This window comes from Capricornis sumatraensis, chromosome 7 (assembly GCF_032405125.1).
Source record: "Capricornis sumatraensis isolate serow.1 chromosome 7, serow.2, whole genome shotgun sequence".
Taxonomy (NCBI): domain Eukaryota; kingdom Metazoa; phylum Chordata; class Mammalia; order Artiodactyla; family Bovidae; genus Capricornis; species Capricornis sumatraensis.
Window position 1 is genome coordinate 89,834,690 of NC_091075.1, and position 23,692 is coordinate 89,858,381.

Sequence of the window (23,692 nt, forward strand, 5' to 3'; positions counted from 1 at the left end):
TAAGTACTGCAGTAATTTCATGGCTGCAGTCACCATCTGCAGTGATTTTGGAGCCCCAAAAATAAAGTCTGACACTGTTTCCACTGTTTCCCCATCTATTTCCCACGGAGTGATGGGACCAGATACCATGATCTTCGTTTTCTGAATGTTGAACTTTAAGCCAACTTTTTCACTCTCTTCTTTCACTTTTATCAAGAGGCTCTTTAGTACCTCTTCATTTCTGCCATAAGGGTGGTATTATCTGCATATCTGAAGTTATTGATATTTCTCCCAGCAATCTTGATTCCAGCTTGTGCTTCTTCCAGCCCAGTGTTTCTCGTGATGTACTCTGCATAGAAGTTAAATAAGCAGGGTGACAATACACAGACTTGATGTACTCCTTTTCATATATGGAACCAGTCTGTTGTTCCATGTCCAGTTCTAACTGTTGCTTCCTGTCCTGCATATAGGTTTCTCAAGAGGCAGGTCAGGTGGTCTGGTATTCCCATCTCTTTCAGAATTTTCCACAGTTTATTGTGATCCACACAGTCAAAGGCTTTGGCATAGTCAATAAAGCAGAAATAGATGTTTTTCTGGAACTCTCTTGCTTTTTCGATGATCCAGAGGATGTTGGCAGTTTGATCTCTGGTTCCTCTGCCTTTTCTAAAACCAGCTTGAATATCTGGAAGTTCACGGTTCAGGTATTGCTGAAGCCTGGCTTGGAGAATTTTGAGCATTACTTTACTAGCATGTGAGATGAGTGCAATTGTGTGGTAGTCTGAGCATTCTTTGGCATTGCCTTTCTTTGGGATTGGAATGAAAACTGACCTTTTCTAGTCCTTTGGCCACTACTGAGTTTTCCAAATTTGCTGGCATATTGAGTGTGGCACTTTCACAGCATCATCTTTCAGGATTTAAAATAGCTCAACTGGAATTCCATTACCTCTGTTAGCTTTGTTCGTAGTGATGCTTTCTAAGGCCCACTTGACTTCATATTTCAGGAAGTCTGGCTCTAGGTGAGTGATCACACCATTGTAGCAAAACCAATAATAGGATTAGTGAAATCCATGTTGGCTCCCAAGACAAAATATGATTTTAGTTTATCAAAAATCTACTGGGGGACTTCCCTGGTTGAGAATATGCCTGGCAATGCTGGGGATGTGGGTTTGATCCCTGGTTTGTCGGGAACTAAGATCCCACAAGATTTAGAACAACTAAATTCACACATCACACTAGGGAGTCCATAAGCAGCAACTGAACATCCCTTGTGCCACAACTAAGACCAGAGGTAAAAAATTTTTAAAAATTAAATTTAAAATAATCTATTGGAATAAGAGGAAAAGAGACTCTTCTGTCTTAAATGAGTGACATGAAGTTTAATATAATACACTGGAAGATTCCATATTAATCCTCCTAACCCTTTAATCTCAACAGATACATCATGAATGCATGTCTGCTTTCCTTTCAACCTGGTTATAAGAAAAAGAATGTGTAAATATAAAGCATTACATCTTATGGTATATTCTACCCATATGTTTGCCAGCTGTAATTGAATCCACAGAAAAATGTTTTTTATTACTAACTCTTAGCTTCCTACATTTTTCTTATGTCTTTCTCATTTGTATTTAAAGTGCTTCCTTGCCTTAGGTACAAATATCTTTAAATATTTGTGTGAAAGCTTTTCTTTTGGAAACTTTAACTAAAATGATTTTTGTCAAGCTGGTAGGTTTTCTCACTGAGTCTCTGGACCCCAAAGACTTTCTCAGCTTGAATTTGTATAGCAGGCTACAGTTGGTTCTACTCAAATTCCTTTCATTTTCTCTTCTCCAGGCCCTCAAAGTGAGCCTTCTGATCCCATGCTCACTTTGCTTTTCACTTTGGTTTTTATCTAACTTTAGGAATATGAAGTACAGAAAAGCAAAGATGAATTTTAAAAATTTGAGGAAAGGGAAGAAATTAAATGGCAAAATAATGGGAGCTGTTGGAGAAAAATTATCCTCCTTGAGTTATTTTATATTAGTAAAACACTTGTTTACCCTTCCCTGTACCTGAAATACAAAAACTATCCAAAGTCAAGTATCAGAAGTAAGTAACACATATATTAATCCTATGTAGCACTGACAAAAATAGACATGCTCCCCTACTATGATGTAAATGTGTACCTGGTAAAAGACTAAAAAATGCTAAGTGATAATGAGGTCATGGTTCAGTCTTCTGCAAACTGGGCTGATTATCTACCTGTAAAGACATTTGGATTTATCCTCAACAATTCCTCTACTCCTAAAAACACAAATATGGGAGCTCCATCATACATGTCCACTGTCAAGCTGATTTTCATTTAAGGACACATATAACATTCTATCCAATTTACAAGGCATGCAGAAAAGAGTTAACAAGTAGGCCTGAGTCTGCTGTCTTTAGAAAGGTCCAGCTTGCAAGCTGGATTAGAGTCTGGGAATTTAAATAAATTTGAAACAGCTCCCTATCTTGATACAAGGTTTCCTTAAATGGTAGAGTGGGTCAATGGGCCTAATTTGTTTATACAATCACATGGTTCATGCTGCACATTTAATTATCATCTGGGAGCCTAGAATTTTGACACATACTAAAAAGAAGTTGCCCATATGATCGCTCTCTAAAAACCTTGGAATTGAGTAACAAGCTTTCCTCCTAGACGACTTTAACACTTGTTGTCAAACTTGTCACAGAAGGAATGAAGCATGTCCTGTGAGAGTCCACTGGGCTAGGACTCTTGGAACCTTGTGCCTGGTTTCCTGCAGATTTTACTCCATATGCCTTTCTATTTGTTGATTTTGCTTGGGATCCCTTTACTATAATAAAACTAGCTGTGAATACACTATATGCTGATCTTCCCACGTGGCCCAGTGGTAAAGAATCCACCTGCAATGCAGGAAATGTGGGTTTGATCCCTGGGTTTTGAAGATCCCCTGGTATAGGAAATGGCAGCCTCACTCTGGTATTCTTGCCTGGAAAATCCCATGGAAAGAGGGAGCCTGGCAGGCTACAGTCCATAGAGTTGCAAAAAGTCAGACACCATTGAGTGACTTAGCACACACACACAATATGCTGAGTCCTGTGAGTCTTTCTAATAAACCATCAAAATTTGGAGTGTTACCCGGGACCTCTGACACCCACTGATTTTTGTCTTTCTTAAGATATATAGATTTTAAATAAATATTTATTCAATAAATACTATGTGAATTGAATTATGCTATGTGAAACCAAGATAAGTAACCCAGACCTATTTTAAGAAATTCAGTTTTATTTTGCAGAGCACCAGGCTCCTCTGTCCATGAGATTTTCCAGGCAGGAGTACTGGGGTGGGGTGCCATTGCCTTCTCCTATGTCTACATACAGAAGTATATAAAAAGAACATCCAATTAACTGAGTCAAAGCAGAATAAGGAAAATACAGTAAGCTCTTTTCAATGCAACTTTTGAAGATGTATACATTTCATCTCATTCAAATATCAGGAAAGCTCAAGGCATGTTAGTTAGAACAAGTAGATTTTGACAGGCTATGATATTTGAAGGCAAGAGAAAGAGGAGTTTGGAGAAATTTCCCTTGAAATTTTGCAAGTGGATAGAAAGTATGGTAAAGAAATGAATAATATAGAATATACCAAGGAAATAGACATAATAATAATTTTTAGTTATATCACAAAGTAGAATTTTCAAATGCTCTTGATTAGAACCCTAATAATTTGAATGTCTGATTTGTACCTCATTTATATTACTGGAGTGGGTAACCATTCCCTTTCTGCAGGGGATCTTCCTGACTCAGAGATCAAACCTGGGTCTCTTGCACTGCAGGCAGATTCTTTACCATCTTAGCCACCAGGGAAGCCTTTTCAAGCAAAACTTATGTGTCACTGTGTGTGTGTGTGTGTCTGTGTGTGTGTGTGTTTGCTCAGTTGTGTCTGATTCCTTGCAGCCCCATGGACTGCAGCCCACCAGGCTAGAATACTAGAGTGGGTTGCTGTTTCCTTCTCCAGAAGATCTTCCTGACCCTAGGATCAAACCCACATCTCCTGAACCTTCCGTATTGGTAGGTGGATTCTTTACCACTGAGCCATCGGAGAAGCCCAGGGGTCCTTATAGAAAGTCCATCAAAATTCCTTGGACTTTTAAAAGCATATCTCTAAAGCTCTCTTAAGCTTATATTCTCTTGACTTTTAATCATGTTTTTCTTTTCTGCCTCTTCTTTGTTCAGGTCCGTCATGAGTGAGGAATGGGATTCAAACTCTACAGAAAGCTGGCATTACATTTGGAGTAATGACACAACACATGATCTGTACTCAGATCTCAATATCACCTATGTGAACTACTATCTTCACCAGCCTCAAGTGGCGGCGATTTTCATTATTTCCTACTTTTTGATCTTCTTCCTGTGCATGGTGGGAAACACAGTGGTTTGCTTCATTGTAATGTGGAACAAACATATGCACACAGTCACTAATCTCTTCATCTTGAACCTGGCCATAAGTGATCTACTAGTTGGTATATTCTGCATGCCTATCACACTCCTGGACAATATTATAGCAGGTATGTTGATCCACTCCAGTATTCTTGCCTGGAAAATCCCATGGACGGAGGAGCCTGGTGGGCTACAGTCTTTGCGGTCACAAACAGTTGGAAATGACTGAGTGACTTCACTTATGTTGATCTGTGTACAGCTTAAAGATAATATGAAAAAATATTTGTCCCATGTCCCTGCAGCCATGGTACGGTCATCCATTCATTTCAAACATTTACAGAGTTCCAAGAACTTCTGCAAGTAGCTGTCCTCATGAGGCTTACATTATAAAGGAGGATAAAAAAACAACAAACAAAAAGCCATATAAACAGTCAGAGAATAAAAAGAATTATGGGGAGAAGTAAAGCAAGTGACAGAGATGAGATGTGGAGACTGATTTTTATAGAGTTCACTGAAGGTCATCCATGAATGATGATACTTCTTACTGAAGACTCTGAATTTCCTCGGCAGTTCTGAGAACATATAGTATGGTAGGAATGTTATTGAGACTATTATGGATCCTAAAGCTCAAAGAACTGCTAAGTGTGGTTTCCATTAATACGATGTCTTTGATATAATGTCAATAGATATTTAGACCCGCTTGTGGTTAACTGGGCTTCCCTGGTGGTTGTGAGGTTTCCAACAGTTTTTGATGGAAGGCAAGCAGCAGGACCAACGATATGTCACAAAGTGATAGTTTCATTCATGGAGTAGTAATTTACATGTGCAACATAAACAATGGTTTGGGTGCTACCCTAGAGGACTTCTGGGTCCGTATTACCACTTCCTAACACAACTTTATGTCCCTCCCTTGTGGCTCAGCTGGTAAAGAATCCACCTGTAATCAATCCCTGGGTTGGGAAGATTCCCCTGGAGTAGGACATGGCAACCCACTCTAGTTTTCTTGTCTGGAAAATCCCCATGGACAGAAGAGCCTGGCGGGCTGCAGTCCATGAGGTCGCGAATAGTCAGACACAACTCAGCGACCAAGCACAAAACATCACATTATACACCCCAGAAGTATAGGAATCTATGTCTCCTGCTAGAGTTTTGGTACATAGTACCTGATTAATAAATATCTATTGTATTAACTAATGAATAGCACTCAAGATACTCATATTCCAAATCTGCATAAGAAAATATAAAAAGTATTTAGATCAAACAAGCCATATCATGGGGCTACTGTGGTGGCTCAGGAGTAAAGAATTTGCCTGCAATGCAGGAGATGCAGAGATGTGGGTTCAATCCCTGGGTCGGAAAGATTCCCTGAAGGAGAAAATGGCAACCCACTCCAGTAATCTTGCCCAGAAAGTAAACTGATGTTGAATGCCATAAAGGGAAAGAACTGCGGTGTGGTTTGTTGTTACTGCTGTTTAGTCAGACACCACTGAGTGACTAAACAATAACAAAGTCATATCACAGTTCTTTTCCATTATGGCATTCAACATAGGTTTACTGGAAAATAGGAGATTTCTCTTAAGAATTTATTTCTGTTTCTTTCCTTTCTCTGAAGTGGGAGTCAGGGAATGTTTACAGTGGCTATTCTATCATAATATACTCCATAAATTCTGTGCTTCCATGACACTTGTCATTTAAAAGCAATATTTATTAATGATGTACATTTTTAAGTTGTTCTAGACAAAAAGAATTGATAAAAATTGTTGTCTCAATAAACTTAAGAAATGATCTCAATATGTCCCCCATGAATATCTATAATTAAATTACTAGTTAAGTTTTTTTCATATACAGTACCCTTCCCTACCCCTGATTCCTATTCCCAGGAGGCAGCCACATTCAGCATTTTTGCATTTATTTTTGGTAATTACTATAATATTTCTGAATAACATGTTTTTATTCTAATATATTATTCAACTGCAGAAGATGCAATTTAGTTCTCATTATCCTCTTCTACCCCAAGAGATAGCTTCCCTCACCAAACTCCACTGAACTGACAGCACTAGGGCAAAAGAATATAAATCCATAGAAACTGTCTGAATGTGAAATTGGAAAAACAACATGACTGGTTGAAATTTGGCATAAATGCCAACAGACACATTTATACAGAGCCACAAATATACTTTCATTTTTTTACCTCCCTCATTCTCTCAATATGAGCATATCATTGTTTTTTGTTAAATCAAGATTTATGGTACACATTCCTTTTATTATATGTACCTTACCCCTGCTGAACCATGTAGAGTACTATGATAGCAGCCTTTTCTCTTATAAAATGTTGTCTGTTTTCCTGGGTTTAATAAGAGCACCATATTTTGATTTGTTCAATGTTTTGAGTATAGCTATCAATAATGTATTCTCAGATTTTCTTCCAGGAGAGTTAAGTTTCTTGCCAATACCTTCAAACATATAAAAGCACATCAAAAAGATGTAAATGAGGTGAATAATAAAGCTTCCAAGCTTGTTGTGGGGATTAGATATGTTAATAGATACAAAATATTTATTAGAGCATATAGAATGTTGAAACTACTGTATAAGCTTTGACATTATTAATATACTGAAAAACAAAGCTCTGAATATATTAATGAAAATAATGAGAAGCATTGATTGTTCCCTGGATCTTTTAGGAAACAGTTGCATCTAATTTCATGTCTTTCTCTTCGAAATTTCAGTGAAATTAAAACATACATGTATGATCTCTCCAAAGACTAACTGTTCTATTTCCCTTTCAGGGTGGCCTTTTGGAAGTACAATGTGCAAGATCAGTGGCTTGGTCCAGGGAATATCCGTTGCGGCTTCTGTCTTTACTTTAGTTGCAATAGCAGTGGATAGGTAGGTCAACCCCACACTCTGAATCCAAGAAATTGAGCATGTCTGCAACTATTCTACCTAACCAGTGAAAAATGTGTAATCTACTACATTTGGGCATATCTGTTTAAAATTGTATTCATAATATATCCCTTTATATATATATAGTATATAATACATATGCATAGTATATATATTTATGTATTGTATATACATAAATTGTATCCACAATATGTATCCCTTTATATATAGAGAGAGAGAGATAGAGAGAGAGAGTGTATGCATGTACACGCTCAGTCACTCAGTCATTTCTGATTCTTTGTGACAACATGGACTGGCCTGCCAGGTTCCTTTGTCCATGGAATTTTCTAGGCAAAAATACTGGAGTGGGTTGCCATTTCCTACTCCAGGGGATCTTCCTGAGCCAGGGATCCAACCCATGCTCCTGCATTTGCAGGAACATTCTGTACCACTGCACCACCTGAGAAACCACACACACACACACACACACACACAAAGAGTTTAGTAATAAAATGAAACTAGTAAAGTTTTCATATTTTAAAATTAAATAATTACAGATGATTCATGTCTTAGTTTGGCCTGCTATAACAAGGTATAATATGCTATTTGATGAATGAATGAATGAAAAACTAATACTTGAAGTTTCCATAATTGGTTTACAAAAGGAGCAAAAATACCTAGAACAGCACCTATGAAGTTATCTGTAATTTAAGGGTGAGTAAATGGGAGAATTCACTGATTAGAAGACTAGATGAAAACTTGGAGGTTAAGACAGAAGACCTATCACTTCATGGAAAATAGAGGGGGACAAAGTGGAAACAGTGGCAGATTTTATTTCCTTGGATTCCAAAATCACTGTGGCTGGTGACCACAGCCACAAAATGAAAAGATGCTTGCTTCTTGGAAGTTATGAAGGAAGCCTCATGACAAACCTAAACAGTGTATTAAAAAGCAGAGACATCACTTTGTGGACAAAACTCATAAGTCCAAGCTATGGTTTTTCCAGTAGTCCTCTAGGGATGTGAGAGTTGGACTATGAAGAAGGCTGAGAGCCAAAGAATTGACGCTTTCGAACTGTGCTGCTGGAGAAGAGTCTTGAGAGTTCCTTGGACTGCAAAGAGATCAAACCAGTCAATCCTAAAGGAAATCAACCATGAATATTCATTGGAAGGACTGATGCTGAAGCTGAAACTTCAATACTTTGGCCACCTAATGTGAAGAACTGACTCATTGGAAAACACTCTGATGCTGAGAAAGACTGAGGGCAGGAGGAGAAGGGGGCGACAGAGAATTAGTTGGCTGGAGAGCTTCACCGACTCAATGGAGATGAATTTGAGCAAACTCTGGGAGACAGTGGAGGACAGAGGAGCCTGGCATGGTGCAGTCCATGGGGTCGCAAAGAGCTGGACACAACTTAGCGACTGAGCAACAACAAAAACAAGACCTTACATATGCTTTGAAGGAGTTGTAAAGAAAGAAAACAGAGCAGTCAAAGCTCAAGCTAACTAGTCATTATATAAAGATATTAGATAAATTAGTTTGGGTGGCTTCTAAGCCATTTAAAAACTCTGTTTTATTACCTGCAGATCTGGAAAACAGTAAGTTTCATAACATTTTAGTTTTATAGAGTCATCACAAAAATTCAAGAAAATTTAATAGATGATAATACTTTGAAAAATATATTATGCAGTTGCATAATTGTATGGTTTTCTTATACTGGAGAAGGAAATGGCAACCCACTCCAGTATTCTTGCCTGAAAAATTCCATGGAAAGAGGAGCCTGGCAGGCTATAGTTCATGGGGTCACAAAGAGTCAGACATGACTGAATGACTGAGCACATGGTTATCTTATAATGAACATAATGAATATCAATAATAACATTAAGAATCACAATGACAAAAATCAACAGCATTAAAATGAACCAGTGTTACTCTTCATATGGATGTTGAATCTTCATGCTCCTTAGAAGATATAGAACACCAGGAAGGTGTATAAACAGAACTCATAATCAGAAACTCTCAGACTCTTGCAGCTTGGAAAAAAAACACCAAAACACTTGGTGGCTCAAAACAGTAGTGTTTAGTACTTCCCACAACTCTGTAGATTGGCTGGGTGTGGTTCTCCTACTCTATGTCTGAAATCACTCATGCTTCCACTTATACCATGCTTGCTAATGTTCAACTAACTGGCCAAAGCAAATTCCATGCCCAAGCACACAGATCATATGTGGGCATGAAGGGCATGAAGGAGAGTATAAGAATATGGTCTCTGGAGCCAAACCACATGTGTGACTATGGGCAAGAATTTTTACCTCTTCTAAGCCTTTTCCCCATAAAAGGCTTAAAGACACAATCCATGCAAACCAATGGAAAGGACCTTAGAATAGAACATTAAATGTTCAATATGGGCTGCTTAACACTAACATTTTTATTATATCTTTTAAATTTTTATTGGAGTAGAGTTGATTTACAACGTTGTGTTAATTTCTGCTATACAGAAAAGTGAATCAGTTGTAAACACATATACATATATCCATGCTTTTTTTTCTAAAGGTTTATTGTAGTTATTTATTTAATTTACTTTTTGGCTGTGCTGGATCTTCATTGCTGTGCATAGTCTTTTCTCTAATTGCAGCGAGTGGGGCTACTCTTTGTTGTGATGCACAGGCTTCTTGTTGCAGCAGCTTCTCTCGTTACGGAGCACAGGATCTAGGAGGGCAGGTTTTAGTGGCTGCAGCACATGGGTTCTGCAGTTGAAGTTCTCAGGCTCTAGAGCGCTGGCTCAGTAGTTGTGATGCATCAACTCAGCCACTCTGCGGCATGTGAGATCGTACCGGACTAGGGATCAAACCAGCATCCCTTGCACTGCAAGATGGATTCCTAATCGCGGGACCACCAGGGAAGCCTGAGTACTTTTACTATTAATAGTGTCTGATATACTCCACTTATTCATATTTTGAGTTGAAATTAATCTCATATAAAAATTACAGAAAATGCCTCTCTCCTAATTCTAACTTTCTACGTTTTAGGGAGAACGTGGATGGAAGACTGTAATTACTTAAATTTAATTAATTACTCAGCCAGAAGTTATGAGGCAGTCCTTCACTGATATTTGCCTTTAATTACAGGTTCCGGTGTGTCATCTACCCTTTTAAACCAAAGCTCACTATCAAGACGGCATTTGTCATCATTATGATTATCTGGGTCCTGGCCATTGCCATTATGTCCCCATCTGCAATAATGTTACATGTACATGAAGAAAAAAATTACCGAGTGAGATTCAACTCCCAGGATAAAACCAGCCCAGTCTACTGGTGCCGGGAAGACTGGCCAAGTCAGGAAATGAGGAGGATCTATACCACAGTGCTGTTTGCCAATATCTACCTGGCTCCCCTGTCCCTCATCGTCGTCATGTATGGAAGGATTGGAATTTCACTGTTCAAGAGGAAAGTGCCCCACACAGGTAAACAGAACCAGGAGCAGTGGCACGTGGTATCCAAGAAGAAGCAGAAGATCATTAAGATGCTCCTGACCGTGGCTCTGCTTTTCATTCTCTCCTGGTTGCCCCTGTGGACCCTGATGATGCTCTCAGATTATGTTGATCTGTCTCCAAATGAACTGCAGGTCATCAATATCTACATCTACCCCTTTGCACACTGGCTGGCCTTCTGCAACAGCAGCGTCAACCCCATCATTTATGGTTTCTTCAATGAAAATTTTCGTCGTGGTTTCCAAGATGCTTTTCACCTCCAGCTTTGCCAAAAAAGAGCAAAGTCCAAGGAAGCCTACACTCTGAGAGCTAAAAACACTGTGGTCATCAACACGTCTCATCTGTCAGCACAGGAATCGACAGTTAAAGACCCACGTGAGGAAATTGTGCTTTGTAGGATAAGTGCTGAAAAGCCCTTACAGGAATTAATGATGGAAGAATTAGGAGAAATTACCAGTAGCAATGAGATGTAAAAAGAGCTGGTGTGACGATTTTAACTCTGCTGTGTGATATATATTGAAATATGGTTGATTTCTATGGCTTTGTACTTCAGTTCTATGAATGTTAGAAACCCTCTCTGGAAAAAAGTAAACAAAATGAACCTCCTGTTCATAATCAATCTTACTGTACTTAAAATATATACAGAAACTCATACACAAATTGGCATGGATAAATCTATTTTCTAGGACTAGTTTTCAAAGCCTGATCTTTGCCAACTTTGCTATTTATGTATGAGTCAAGCAAGTGTTTTATGTGTGTATATATGCAACACACATACACACGCATTTTCATCAAATGGTGATAATGGGCAGTTCTTTGCATGAGAGCATGTTTTGTGAATTCTCCTTTTGTTTTTGAATTGGAAATTTTAGACTACAGAACTATTTATCTGTGTGTGCTTTTAAAATGTACTCAGCTTTCTTAGAAATAAGAACTGCAATAGCAAATAAAGGGACACTGTATATCTTTGTATTTAAAGGCTGACTTTTTTCCTTTTAAAAAGTACAAAGTTGGTAACTATTGCTCCAAATGAGTTATTGTTGGGTTTTAATACATCCATAGATGAATTTAAGCCCTAGCTGAACCACTTTTCTTGTAGAGATGATTCAGGATCCCAAGTTGACCTCCTTTCTAATAGAATCCCTGACGTAAAAAAGTCAATTTTGTAATAAAGCAGCAGTTATCAGAGGAAAGCAGTTCTCTTTTGAAGGGCTTGATCAGAGATGTTCAACAGTCATCGTAAGACTCTCAGAAAATTTGAACTGATTATTCCAGATTTCCTACTGGGCAGGACATTTAAATCTGGAAGTCCCACTGGATTAGCAAATTAACACTGCTACTAAGAGAATGGTGAACCCCTGAATTCTTCCTGGTTAGGATTATGTAGTGATAATAGTCATAAATGCTGGCTTTTATTCTGGGGTGAGATAGTCCCTAGAAAATTGGGAATTATAAAATGACAAACAATTTTGCAAATAAAAATAAATCTCTGGGCTTGGACCTATCACATTTTCTAGGGCTGTAATGTGGTTCAGTGTAAAAGGTTTCCAACCCTATAGGCCTTTGAGAAAATAATTGTTTCCATTGGGTTTATGCTATATAATATTTAAATCTGTATGTGTTACATATTTCCAAAACCTTTTTTGAATTTCATTATTTCCTCTATATCATGTTGTCTATGTGTTCTGAAGAACTTATTTGGGACTTCCTCAATGACCACTTTTCTGATTATATAATAATAAAAATTACATATGGAATATAAAAACAGTTATTATGAAAACAACACCTGTTACTAGTAGAGTTTTCACGAAAAACAGAATGGTCCAAAAATTGCATGTAATTCCTCTTCAAAGGAAAAATAAAACAGTGAAAACACTATGTAGATCAGCATCCTGTATGTATGTCTTTGCCAAGAGTGATTATTCAGGAATGATTATTTTGCCATTGTCCACCTTAGAATATCATTAATACATATTACATTTCTACAATTGTGCTACTTTAATGGTGAAAAATCATTTAAACTTGTGGCTTTGATTACTAGTGTGGCTGAATATTATTCCATGTTTCTTATTGATTTGTATTTATTCCTCTTCCCATTCATTGGCCATTTTCCCATTGTAGTTTTGTTGTTGTCTTTTGTCTATTATTATGTACTTTTGGGGGCTTCCCTTGTAGCTCAGTTTGTAAAGAATCTTCCTGCAATACAGAAGACCTGCATTTGATCCCTGGGTCAGGAAGATCCCCTGGAGAAGGAAATGGTAACCCACTCCAGTATTCTTGGCTGGAGAATCCCAAGAACAGAGGAGCCTGGTGGGCTACAGTCCATGGGGTTGCAAGAGTTGGACACGACTTAGCAACTAAACCGCCACCGTGCACTTTTTGTATCAACCATCAATAATAGGCAGAATTGGTCTTTTTTTTAAAAAAAACACACACACACACCGACACACATAAAAATGGTATCTTTTCTCTGCTTAAAAGCCATTAATCATTTCTTTTCAAATGAGGGGAAAAACAACAGCAAACTCCTTATCAAGACTTACACTCCTTTCTTTAGTTTTTCTGCCCCCCTGTCCACCTCTTAACCTTGTCTCATGCCCTGCACTCATCATTCACACTCCCGGGGCTTGTGTTGTTGCATTAGGCACTCAGCCGTGTCCAACTCTTTGTGACCTCATGCACTGTAGCCCACCAGGCAACTCTGTCCATGGAATTCTCCAGGCAAGAATACTGGAGTGGGTAGCCATTCCCTTCTCCAGAAGATCTTCCCAACCCAGGGATCAAACCCAGTTCTCCTGAATTGTAGGCAGATTCTTCATTGACCAAGCCACTAGGGAAGTGCCCTGCCTGCCTGTATGTTCCTCTGCCTTTACCAAGTTCTTTAATGCTTCTGCTCCTGCTGCTGCTAAGTCGCTTCAGTCGTGTCTGACTCTGTGCGACCCCATAGACAGCAGCCCACCAGGCTCTCCTGTCCCTGGGATTCTCCAGGCAAGAACACTGAAGTGGGTTGCCATTTCCTTCTCCAGTGCATGAAAGTGAAAAGTGAAAGTGAAGTCGCTCAGTCATGAATGACTCTTCGAGATCCCATGGACTGCAGCCTACCAGGCTCTTCCGTCCATGGGATTTTCCAGGCAAGAGTACTGGAGTGGGGTGCCATTGCCTTCTAGATTGTACCTATTTCCTTCCTGCCAGAAACATTCTTCCCATTGGCTTCTGTTGGTTCTGTCATCCTTTAGGACTCAAACTAAACCTCACCTGAGCCCTGTTTATTCCTTCAGAGTACTTCTCATTATCTGTAATTATCTTCAGAAGTCTTTTATTTACTTGTTTATTATGCATATTCTCTACCAGAAGGTACACTCTATAAGGGCAAGAATTCTGTCTTGTGTATCATTGTGTTTCCATTGTCTGGGCAAGTGTTTGGCACATAATGAATGAATAATAAATATTTATTGAACAAATTAAGTAATTGCAAATATTTTCAATTTCTAATTTGCATTCTAATTTACTTATGATTATATTTTATTTTTAGATAATGAGAAAAATTCAGAGTATAATAGAAACATTATATAAAGTAGAAAAACATGTGAAGTAAAATGACTTCTTATCTAGTTACCTAGTGGTAACCATTCTTACTGTAATTTGGGGGCATATTTACATGCTTTCTTTAATAAAGTTATGACTCTGGGACATGTACTTTATAATTTCTTATTCATTTAGTATATCAAGAACACATGTCCATGTTTTTTAATATTGTTCAAATATCCATTCCTTAATTTACTAAATTTCCTTTCTGAGGCTGAAAATATAAGCTATTTCCTAAATCTATAAAATGATGCAGTTATGTGTTCCTAGTATAATACTGGGCATATTTATAATTATCTTAGAATAGACATATAAAAACACAACTGCATGACCAAATGCAGGTACATTTGATTATGTTTTAATACACATTGTCAAGTATTTCTTAAATAGGTTTTAATATTTCATACTTCCCTTAGTGGTATAACTGAGCTTCCAGAAAGCCTACCCCACTCCAGTATTCTTGGGCTTCCCTGTGGCTCAGCTGGTAAAGAATCTGCCTGCAATTATTTTGCAGACCTGGGTTTGACCTCTGGGTTGGGAAGACCCCCTGGAGAGGGGAAAGGCTACCCACTCCAGTATTCTGGCCTGGAAAATTCCATGGACTGTACAGTTTATGGGGTCACAGAGTGGAACATGACTGAGTAACTTTCACTTTCACTTTAGTGGTGTAACAGGGTTTGCTCACTCACACACTTATAATATGGCATATTCCATAGAACAAAATTGTCAGTTTGGTAAGAGAGAACTTGTATACCTATGTTTGTTTCATTTCATTGTTATGCAGCTGGGCATTAAAATAATCTTCATTTAATTTGATTCATTTGTATTCACTTGTCTTCACTTGCATTTGTAGCAGAAGAAAACGTTTCCCTTTTCTTTTTAGTTTGTTGACTGATCTATAATTAAATCGACATAAGACGGTACAGAAGGGAAACAAATTTAATTACATATGTATGGGAGCCCCATGAAGACATGAGAGGCTCCTGGAGAGTCAGGCAACTGAGGCTTTTATGCCATCCTGGACTAAGGAGAAGAAGGGTAGGGGGTGGAACATCAAAGGGGAGGAAGATAATTCACAGGAAAATGGAAAGAGAAAATATTTGTTGAAGAAATGTTTGTCACACCATGCAGTCTTTTTTATGTAAAAAAAATAGATGTATATATACATATATATACATATATATCATATATTTGTTGAAGAAATGTTTGTCACACCATGCAGTCTTTTTTATGTGAAAAAAATATATATATATATGTACATATATATCAGTTCAGTTCAGTTCAGTTGCTCAGTCATATGTGACTCTTTGTGACCCCATGAACTGCAACACACCAGGTCTTCCTGTCCGTCACCAACTTCCAGAGTTTACCCAAACTCATGTCCATTGAATCGGCAACACCATCCAACCATCTCATCCTCTGTTGTTCCCTTATATATATATATGTGTGTGTGTGTGTGTGTGTGTGTGTGTGTGTTTACAATAGCTCTCTTCTTGGTAGGCTCCCATCTAAATTATTTTAGGCATTTAAGGGAGAGACAAAAAGTTCTTCTTGAGCCTTTATCGTGTTCAGCTTGAAATAACACACCCGCCACAATGGCATATTCCAGGGTGGCCTCTGAAACCCATCATATTCACTTGTATCTCTTTCTTAGTTAATTCCCTCTTCCTGTTCTTTACTTCCTTTTTGGTTAGATTATTTGATTTTTTTCTCAACAGTGTATAAAAGTGCTCCCTAAGTCAGGATATTAATCTTTGACTATCAGACACGTTTCAAACATTTTTTCTATTTGATGTGTGACTATGTGTGTGTATATGCATAGATATGAGGACAAAGTTTCAGCCACTATGACAGAATCCTGAAATACATTGGATTCTTAAAGGATATAAATGTTAATTTTGTGCTTGATGTCAGCAGTCCAGCTCAGTGGGGACCTTATTACCACATAGTAGCAATTTTACAGATGAGGAACTGACTTCACAGAGATAAAGAAAGTTGTTCAGGGTTGCATAACAAGTGACTCATGGAGCCAAATTCTAACCCATTTCAGCATTTAATGAATATTTATTATGTGGCAGGCACTACATTAAGCTCTTTACAGGAATCATCTCATTGAATCCTTATATACTAGGAAGTAAGTTTTAATATTCACTTTTTCAAACAGACACAAAGGCTGAAGCTTTCAAATATTAACATAGGGAAGTATTTAAGAATATTTATTCAGGATTCAATTGTCTAGGGTTGCATCTTGGCTCTGCCATCTAGATATCAGTTCCTGCTAAGTCGCTTCAGCAGTGTCCGACTTTGTGCGACCCCAGAGGCAGCAGCCCACTGGGCTCCCCCGTCCCTGGGATTCTCCAGGCAAGAAAACTGGAGTGGGTTGCCATTTCCTTCTCCAGTGCATGAAAGTAAAAAGTCAAATTGAAGTTGTTCAGTCCTGTCTGACTCTTAGTGACCCCATGGACTGCAGCAAACCGGGCTCCTCCATCCATGGGATTTTCCAGGCAAGAGTACTGGAATGGGTTGCCATTGCCTCAACTGTAAAATGGACATAATAATAGAATCATTTGGAAATTAAATGCAATGCCATATGTAAATAGATTAGGACTATACTTAGTATTCTTCCATTTATTAAGAGGAAACAGAGTTTGTATCAGCCTAATGTCTGTAATCAATTTTTAAGAGACTTATTCCTACTTAGGTAAAACTCAGAGGTTAAAGATAACTGTTCTAAACTGGCTGCTTGGATAATAACCATAAAAAACAAAGAATATAAAAACTCAATCTTCTATTGCACCTTATGTACTAGAAAATAAATATAAGATGCATCATGATTTCCTACTTTATTGCTTTCTTATATATTTCTAGCTAGCTTTCTTTTTCAAGCAGTATTTTTTTTCAAAAAGATATTTACCTCATTACAAAATGAATTATCCTATACATATGTCTTCCAAAGGTGTTTCCATGTAAACAGATAGTTCTCAAGTATACATTTTCACAGTGGGAAAATAATGGAATGGTACTGCAGAATAACGAAATGGTGAATGAACACAGCAATGTAAAAGTAAAGGCCTAGTGGGCCACAGTCCCTGGAGTCGCAAAGGGGTCGGACATAACTTAGCAACTAAACAACAACAATAACAACAGTATTTTCTATTCAAGTTCCATTTATAAGACTATAACCCAGGTATAACTAGGACCTTATAGTTATATATTGATTACAACATTGTATTGTTCTTGTTTTATTTCAGCCTTGGGGCAGGATTCAACACTTTTCTTCACTTCCTAAAATAAATCCTCACAATAACTGCAAAATATATACCAGCCACATCACATCAGAAAAATAAAGCCCATAGAGGCCAAATGAGGTTACGCAACAAATAAATTTGAAACCAGTATTTAAATTCAGGAGTGCTGAATGCCAAAACCCATAAAATAATTGGTTTAAAAAAAGTATTTTATGAATTCCTGTTTGCAAACAAAACTTTTTTTTGTTTTTTTTTTAATATAAATTTGTTTATTTTAATTGGAGGCTAATTACTTTAAAATATTATATTGGTTTTGCCATACATCAACATGAATCCGCCACGGCTGTACACGTGTTCCCCATCCTGAACCCCCCTCACATCTCCTTCCCCATACCATCTCTCTAGGTCATCCCAGTGCACCAGCCCCAAGCATCCTGTATCCTGCTTTAGATAAAGAGCACAGACTGGAATCTGAGGCATTGAAATTTTAACTCTGCAACTTGCTAGCTGCATAACTATAGGAAATTTACTAAGATATTCTAAGGACTCACTTTCCTTATGGATGAAAAAGAATATATTTCTCACATTATTTATAGAAAGTAGTACAGTGTTTGATACATATGGGAAGTTGTGGGCTTTATCAGTTTAAGTGGCAAATAATTTCAAGATATTTGATTTTGTATGTGTGTAAGGCTGTAACAACTTAAGCCCAGAGACCTGAGACAATAGTGAAAAGATAATTCATCAAGTTTATCAACACTGAAAAGCCTTAAGTAGACTTACTCAAAATAAGTAAATGCTTTTCCATCTTAAGTACTTAAAATCAGCCACATTCATCATCTCGTAACTTTCAAGGAAATGTTACATTTTTCTATATATGAAATATCAGTTCTTTAAAGAAAATGATGCTTTGTAGGTTCAGATGAGTTGGACTGAAAGGATTGCATCCATTGTCAAGGTGCAGTTCATGAGCTTTAGGAGGTAAATAGAGTAAGTGTTGTTGTTGTTTAGTTGCTGAGTCTAGTCTGCCAGGCTCCTCTGTCCAAGCAAGAATTTTGGAGTGAGTTGCCATTTCTCCAGGGGATATGGGCTTCCCTGATGGCTCAGAGTTAAAGAATATGCCTGCAATACGGGAGACCTGGGTTTGATCCCTGGATCAGAAAAATCCCCTGGAGAAGGAAATGCAAGCCACTCCAGTATTCTTGCCCAGAAAATTCCATGGACAGAAGAGCCTGGCAGGCTATAGTTCATGGGGTCCCAAAAAGTCGGACACAACTGAATAACGAACACTTTACTTTTTCTCCAGGGGATCTTCCCGAGCTAGGGATCAAATCTGTGTCTCCTGCATTTTCAGGCAGATTCTTTACCCCTGAGCCACCAGGGAAGCCCTTATGCCAGATGAGTCCTGCCCCAAAGACTGTAAACTTTTCTCTGAACAATCTCGAACCCTTTCACGCCCCTGTATTTTTGCTCATGACGTGGTCACTTTAACAAACAAACAAAAAATGTTTAAGGAAAATGATAGTGTTTTTTTTTTAAATATTAAAAAATGCAGAGACTAGTCTAGCTTTTCATTATTCAGGCAAAATTGGTCAGAAAATATATTCCATCTGCAATAACCACATAATTCACCAATTCTACTGCTATTTACCGCTTCCCTATCTAACGGCAAACTTTCTACGTGTGCATCCTTCTCACTTATTCAAGAGCTTTCCTCCCGTGATTATGCATCATAAATTCCCTGTCTCATTCTTTACTGGATCATGTCTTGAGAATCAAAAATACTGTAGTGGGCTTCCCTGGAAGCTCAGTGATAAGGAATCTGCCTGGCAACGCAGGAGACACCGGTTTGTTCCCTGATTCAGGAAGACTCCACATGTAGCAGAGCAGCTGAGCCCGTGCACCCCAGCTATTGATCCTGTGCTCTAGAGCCTGGGAGCTGCAACTATTAAGCCCATGTGCCTTGACTACTGAAGCGTTTGCACCCTGGAGTCTGTGCTCTGCCACAAGAGAAGCTGCTGCAATGAGAAGCCGGAGCACCACAGCTAGAGAAGAGCCCTCTCTCTCTGCAACTAGAGAAAAAGCCTGGGCAGCAATGAAGACCTAGTACAGCCAAAAATTAAAAACAAAATTAAAATTTAATTCAGAAAATACTACAGTATCTGCAATTACAAAATTAAACACAAAAATTTTCTCCTGAGTGCTCATCTTTTTCCTAGTTCTTCTGCTTCACTTTACAGCAAAATTCACAAGGGTATTTTAAAAGTCAGTGTTTACTTTCTTTGCCTTTTCATACTGTTCGTGGGGTTCTCACACCAAGAATACTGGAATGGTTGCCATTCCTTTCTCCAGTGGACCACGTTTTGTCAGAACTCTCCACCATGACCCATCTGTCTTGGGGGCTCCTGCACAGCATGGCTCAAATCTTTATCAAGTTATGCAAGCCCCTTCACCACAACAAGGCTGTGATCCATGAAGCTGTCAATTGCAATACTTTGGCCACCTGATGCAGAAAACTGACTCATTGGAAAAGACCCTGATGCTGGGAAAGAGTGAAGGCAAAAGGAGAAGTGGGCAACAGAGAATGAGATAGTTAGATAGTATGACCAACTCAATGGACATGAATTTGAGCAAACTCCAGGAGACAATGACAGACAGGGAAGCCTGGTGGGCTGCAGTCCATGGGGTCACAAAGAGTCAGACACGACTTAGCGGCTGATCAACAACAAATTACTATTTTCAGTTATTCTCCATGGAGACCACTTTAATAATCTCTTATCTCTTCCACTCCACCCAAAATGCTCTGGTCAAGGGAACATTGACTGCCATGGTGCTATCCAGTGGCCATAAAAGGCTATGATCAGGTCTTATTATACCAGACCATTTGTCAGCATTTTTGCCAACTGATCATTCCTTCCTTCTTTCTGAAAACACTTTCTTCACTTAGCTTTTGAATCATTACTACCAAGGAATTTATCTTCTACCTTACTAACAACATATTTCCATCGTCCTTTCTGGGACCTTTCTCCTGTTGGAGATCAGGAACTCAGATATTTCTGCTGAGACTTAAATTTCATGTGCCAAATGAAAGGAAAGTTATCTGGTAGTTAACAGAGTGATATGATGAATGCTGTGGATGATGCGGTTAGAAGATGAAGATTTTTTCAGCTTAGTGAAAGTAACAGTAAAGGACAAAGGCTCATATCAGGAAAAAGCCTTTCTCAATTGTTTTAGTGGGGGGGTGTTATTAAAATGGAGAGGAATAGTCGAAGGCTGACAGAAAAATCAATAATATTTGGAAATTGATAGGCAGTGGGAGGAAAAAAAATTTAAACTGTTATTTTGATAAACTAATCTGAGTATCTTCTCGGCATGGTTTGGAATATTTTTAGAAAATGCTTTATTATTTTAAATACATAAAAGAGTGATCAGGGCAAATAATTTGTAAGAGAAATCCCTTGGTCAATGAGGATTAAAGTAACAAATGTGTTTTGGCGTATTGTGGTTTGTGGAATAAGTGAATTGAATTCATTTTTGTGGAGGACACTATATGCTGTGCTTAGTCGCTCAGTCATGTCCGACTCTTTGCAACCCCATGGACTGCCACCTGCCAGGCTCCTCTGTCCATGAAATTCTCCAGGCAAGAACACTGAAGTGGGTAGCCTTTCCCTTCTCCAGGGGATCTTTCCAACCCAGAGATGGAACTCAGGTCTCCTGAATTACAGGTGGATTCTTTACCATCTGAGCCCCCAGGGAAGTTCAAGAATTCTGGAGTGGGTAGCCTATCCTTTCTCCAGGGGATCTTCCCAACCCAGGAATCCAACCAGGATCTCCTACATTGCAGGCAGATTCTTTACCAGTTGAGCTACTATGGAAGCCCGGAAGACATTATGCATTGGATTAAAAAGGAAAGAGATACACTTTCATAGAACCCCATGTGGCCTTGTTAGGAAGGCAGGGGCATTTGGTATTGTTATTTGTTGTTGTTTAGTTGCTAATTCTGTCCAACTCTTTTGTAATCCCTAGGACTGTAGCCCACCAGGCTCCTCTGTCTATGGGATTTCCCAGGCAAGAATACTGGTGAGGGTTGCCATTTCCTCCTCTGGGGGATATTCCTGACCCAGGGATTGAACCCATGTCTCCTGCATTGGCAGGCGGATTCTTTACCACTGAGCCACCAGGCTCCTGCTGTCATTATGTAAACAGGTTTTGGCAGGAAAGAGCTTTCTGCAGGAGGCCCTTTTCTGCCTTGTCACTAACCTTAAACACTCGCCACCCCCCGCCCCCCGACCTGTGCTGTACTCACCTAGCTCTAGCACACGTTTCAGATCTTTTGATCACCCAATATCTTGCCTAACCTGTTGCTTCTTCTGATCAAAGAAACAGAAATGATGAATAAGTAATTAACAGATGACTAGATCTCTTCCCTAGCCTTCCTTTCAGTAATATCTAGAACACTCTGTGTGAATACGATAGCAGCCAAAGAAAAACAAGACATTGACAAGCCTGCCCACAAGCCTGCATGCAGTAGGGGAGGTTACTTCTCTGACCTTGTCTCAATGAGATTATCTCAATCTCTTTACTGAGATTACTTACTTGTGTCTCTTTAAAAGGCTTCATGGCCAAGCAGAATCTTCATAGGTCATTTTTTTTTTTTTTCATTTCCCCAGACTGCCAGCATTCTGATTAAAAACAACTAGTCTTTCTAACAACATTGACTTCCCTGGTGGTTCAGTGGTAAAGAAGCCACCTCCCATGTGGGTTTGATCCTTAATCCAGCAAGATCCCCTGCAGAAGAAAATGGCAACCTACTCCAGTGTTTTTGCCTGGAGAATCCCATTGACAGAGGAGTCTACGGTCCATGACGTCGCAAAGAGCTGGACACGACTTAGTGACTAAGCAGCAGTCCTTTCTACCGACACACCTCTCTCTCACACACGCACACGCCTTTCATATTGAATTAAATCATGCCTAACAGCTAATGTCAGAACAGAATCTGATAAAATCAGAGAAATGCAAACTTCTCTGTACCTGTCCTCTCTGAGTTGTTTTCTTCAGTGTCCTAATATTCATTGCTGTGAAAGATGGAGAATGAGAATTAAATTTCCCATAGAATGAAAATTTTAATTTTTCTAAGGTTAGGTTAAATAAATGTCATAGGACCACAGGTGGTTATAAGCACTCTGATTTCACATAAGAAAAACAACTGATGGATATGAAAAACAATGAAAAATGTGAAAGTGTTAGTCACTCTGTCATGTCCAACTCTTTGGGTCCCCATGGACTTTAGCCCACCAGGCTCTTCTGTCCATGGTATTTCCCAGGCAAGAATACTGGAATAATGCAGGCAGACTCTTTCCTGTCTGCGCCACCAGGGAAACCCAGTAGATGTGAAGAAACTTGAAATCATGTGCTCAAGCTGATCAAGTCAAAGTTGCTTGGCTGGGCGTTGCTGGCTGTCAGTGGAACTCATTGTGAGGCATATACAAGAAAAACAGGGCAACAAAGGAGAGTGTTTTGCTGGGAGCTTTCTGATGAAGGTGAGCAATTTGCAAACTATATCCCAAGAAAGATTATAGAAAAAGAGAAGAGTGATGTAATTGGGCTGCCTCTTGATCAGACCTACCCCAACATTTAAAATGAAGAGTGACGTATGTCAGCTGATACTTGCTGCACTTCTATTCAAGCCCCAAATTTTAACTTTTATCCTTGAGAATCTAACAAACCACATGAATACTAATGTCTTACAGTTTTATAGCCTTATGTCTATAGCATTCCCCCATCCACTTCAGTGGAGTAAACCCTGGATTATTTAACCACTAAATAATTTTGCAATTAGTTTTCTGTTGTTTAACACTCATGCTTGAGAAGCCAAACTAACATATGACATGAAACAAGGATGTATAATACACTTTTAAAAATTGAAAGTATGTTGTGTTTAAAGTATTTGAAGGAATAAATCTGATGATCTTCCTTGTATCTCATAATAACATTGAAATTTTAATCCAAAATATATTTTACAAGAGTAAATAAAGGTATAACATTATGAGGACAGGAAGTGGTAATTAGC

General features: G+C 38.6%; 1 protein-coding gene across 1 annotated transcript; it reads left to right on the forward strand.

The window, feature by feature from the left end:
• The first annotated feature begins 4,219 nt into the window (after positions 1 to 4,219).
• NPFFR2 (neuropeptide FF receptor 2) lies at positions 4,220 to 11,262 on the forward strand. The gene is made up of 3 exons (XM_068975783.1): positions 4,220 to 4,544; positions 7,203 to 7,302; positions 10,428 to 11,262. Exons 1-3 carry the CDS (start codon positions 4,220 to 4,222, stop codon positions 11,260 to 11,262), a joined length of 1,260 nt encoding a protein of 419 aa, XP_068831884.1.
• Positions 11,263 to 23,692: the final 12,430 nt, after the last annotated feature.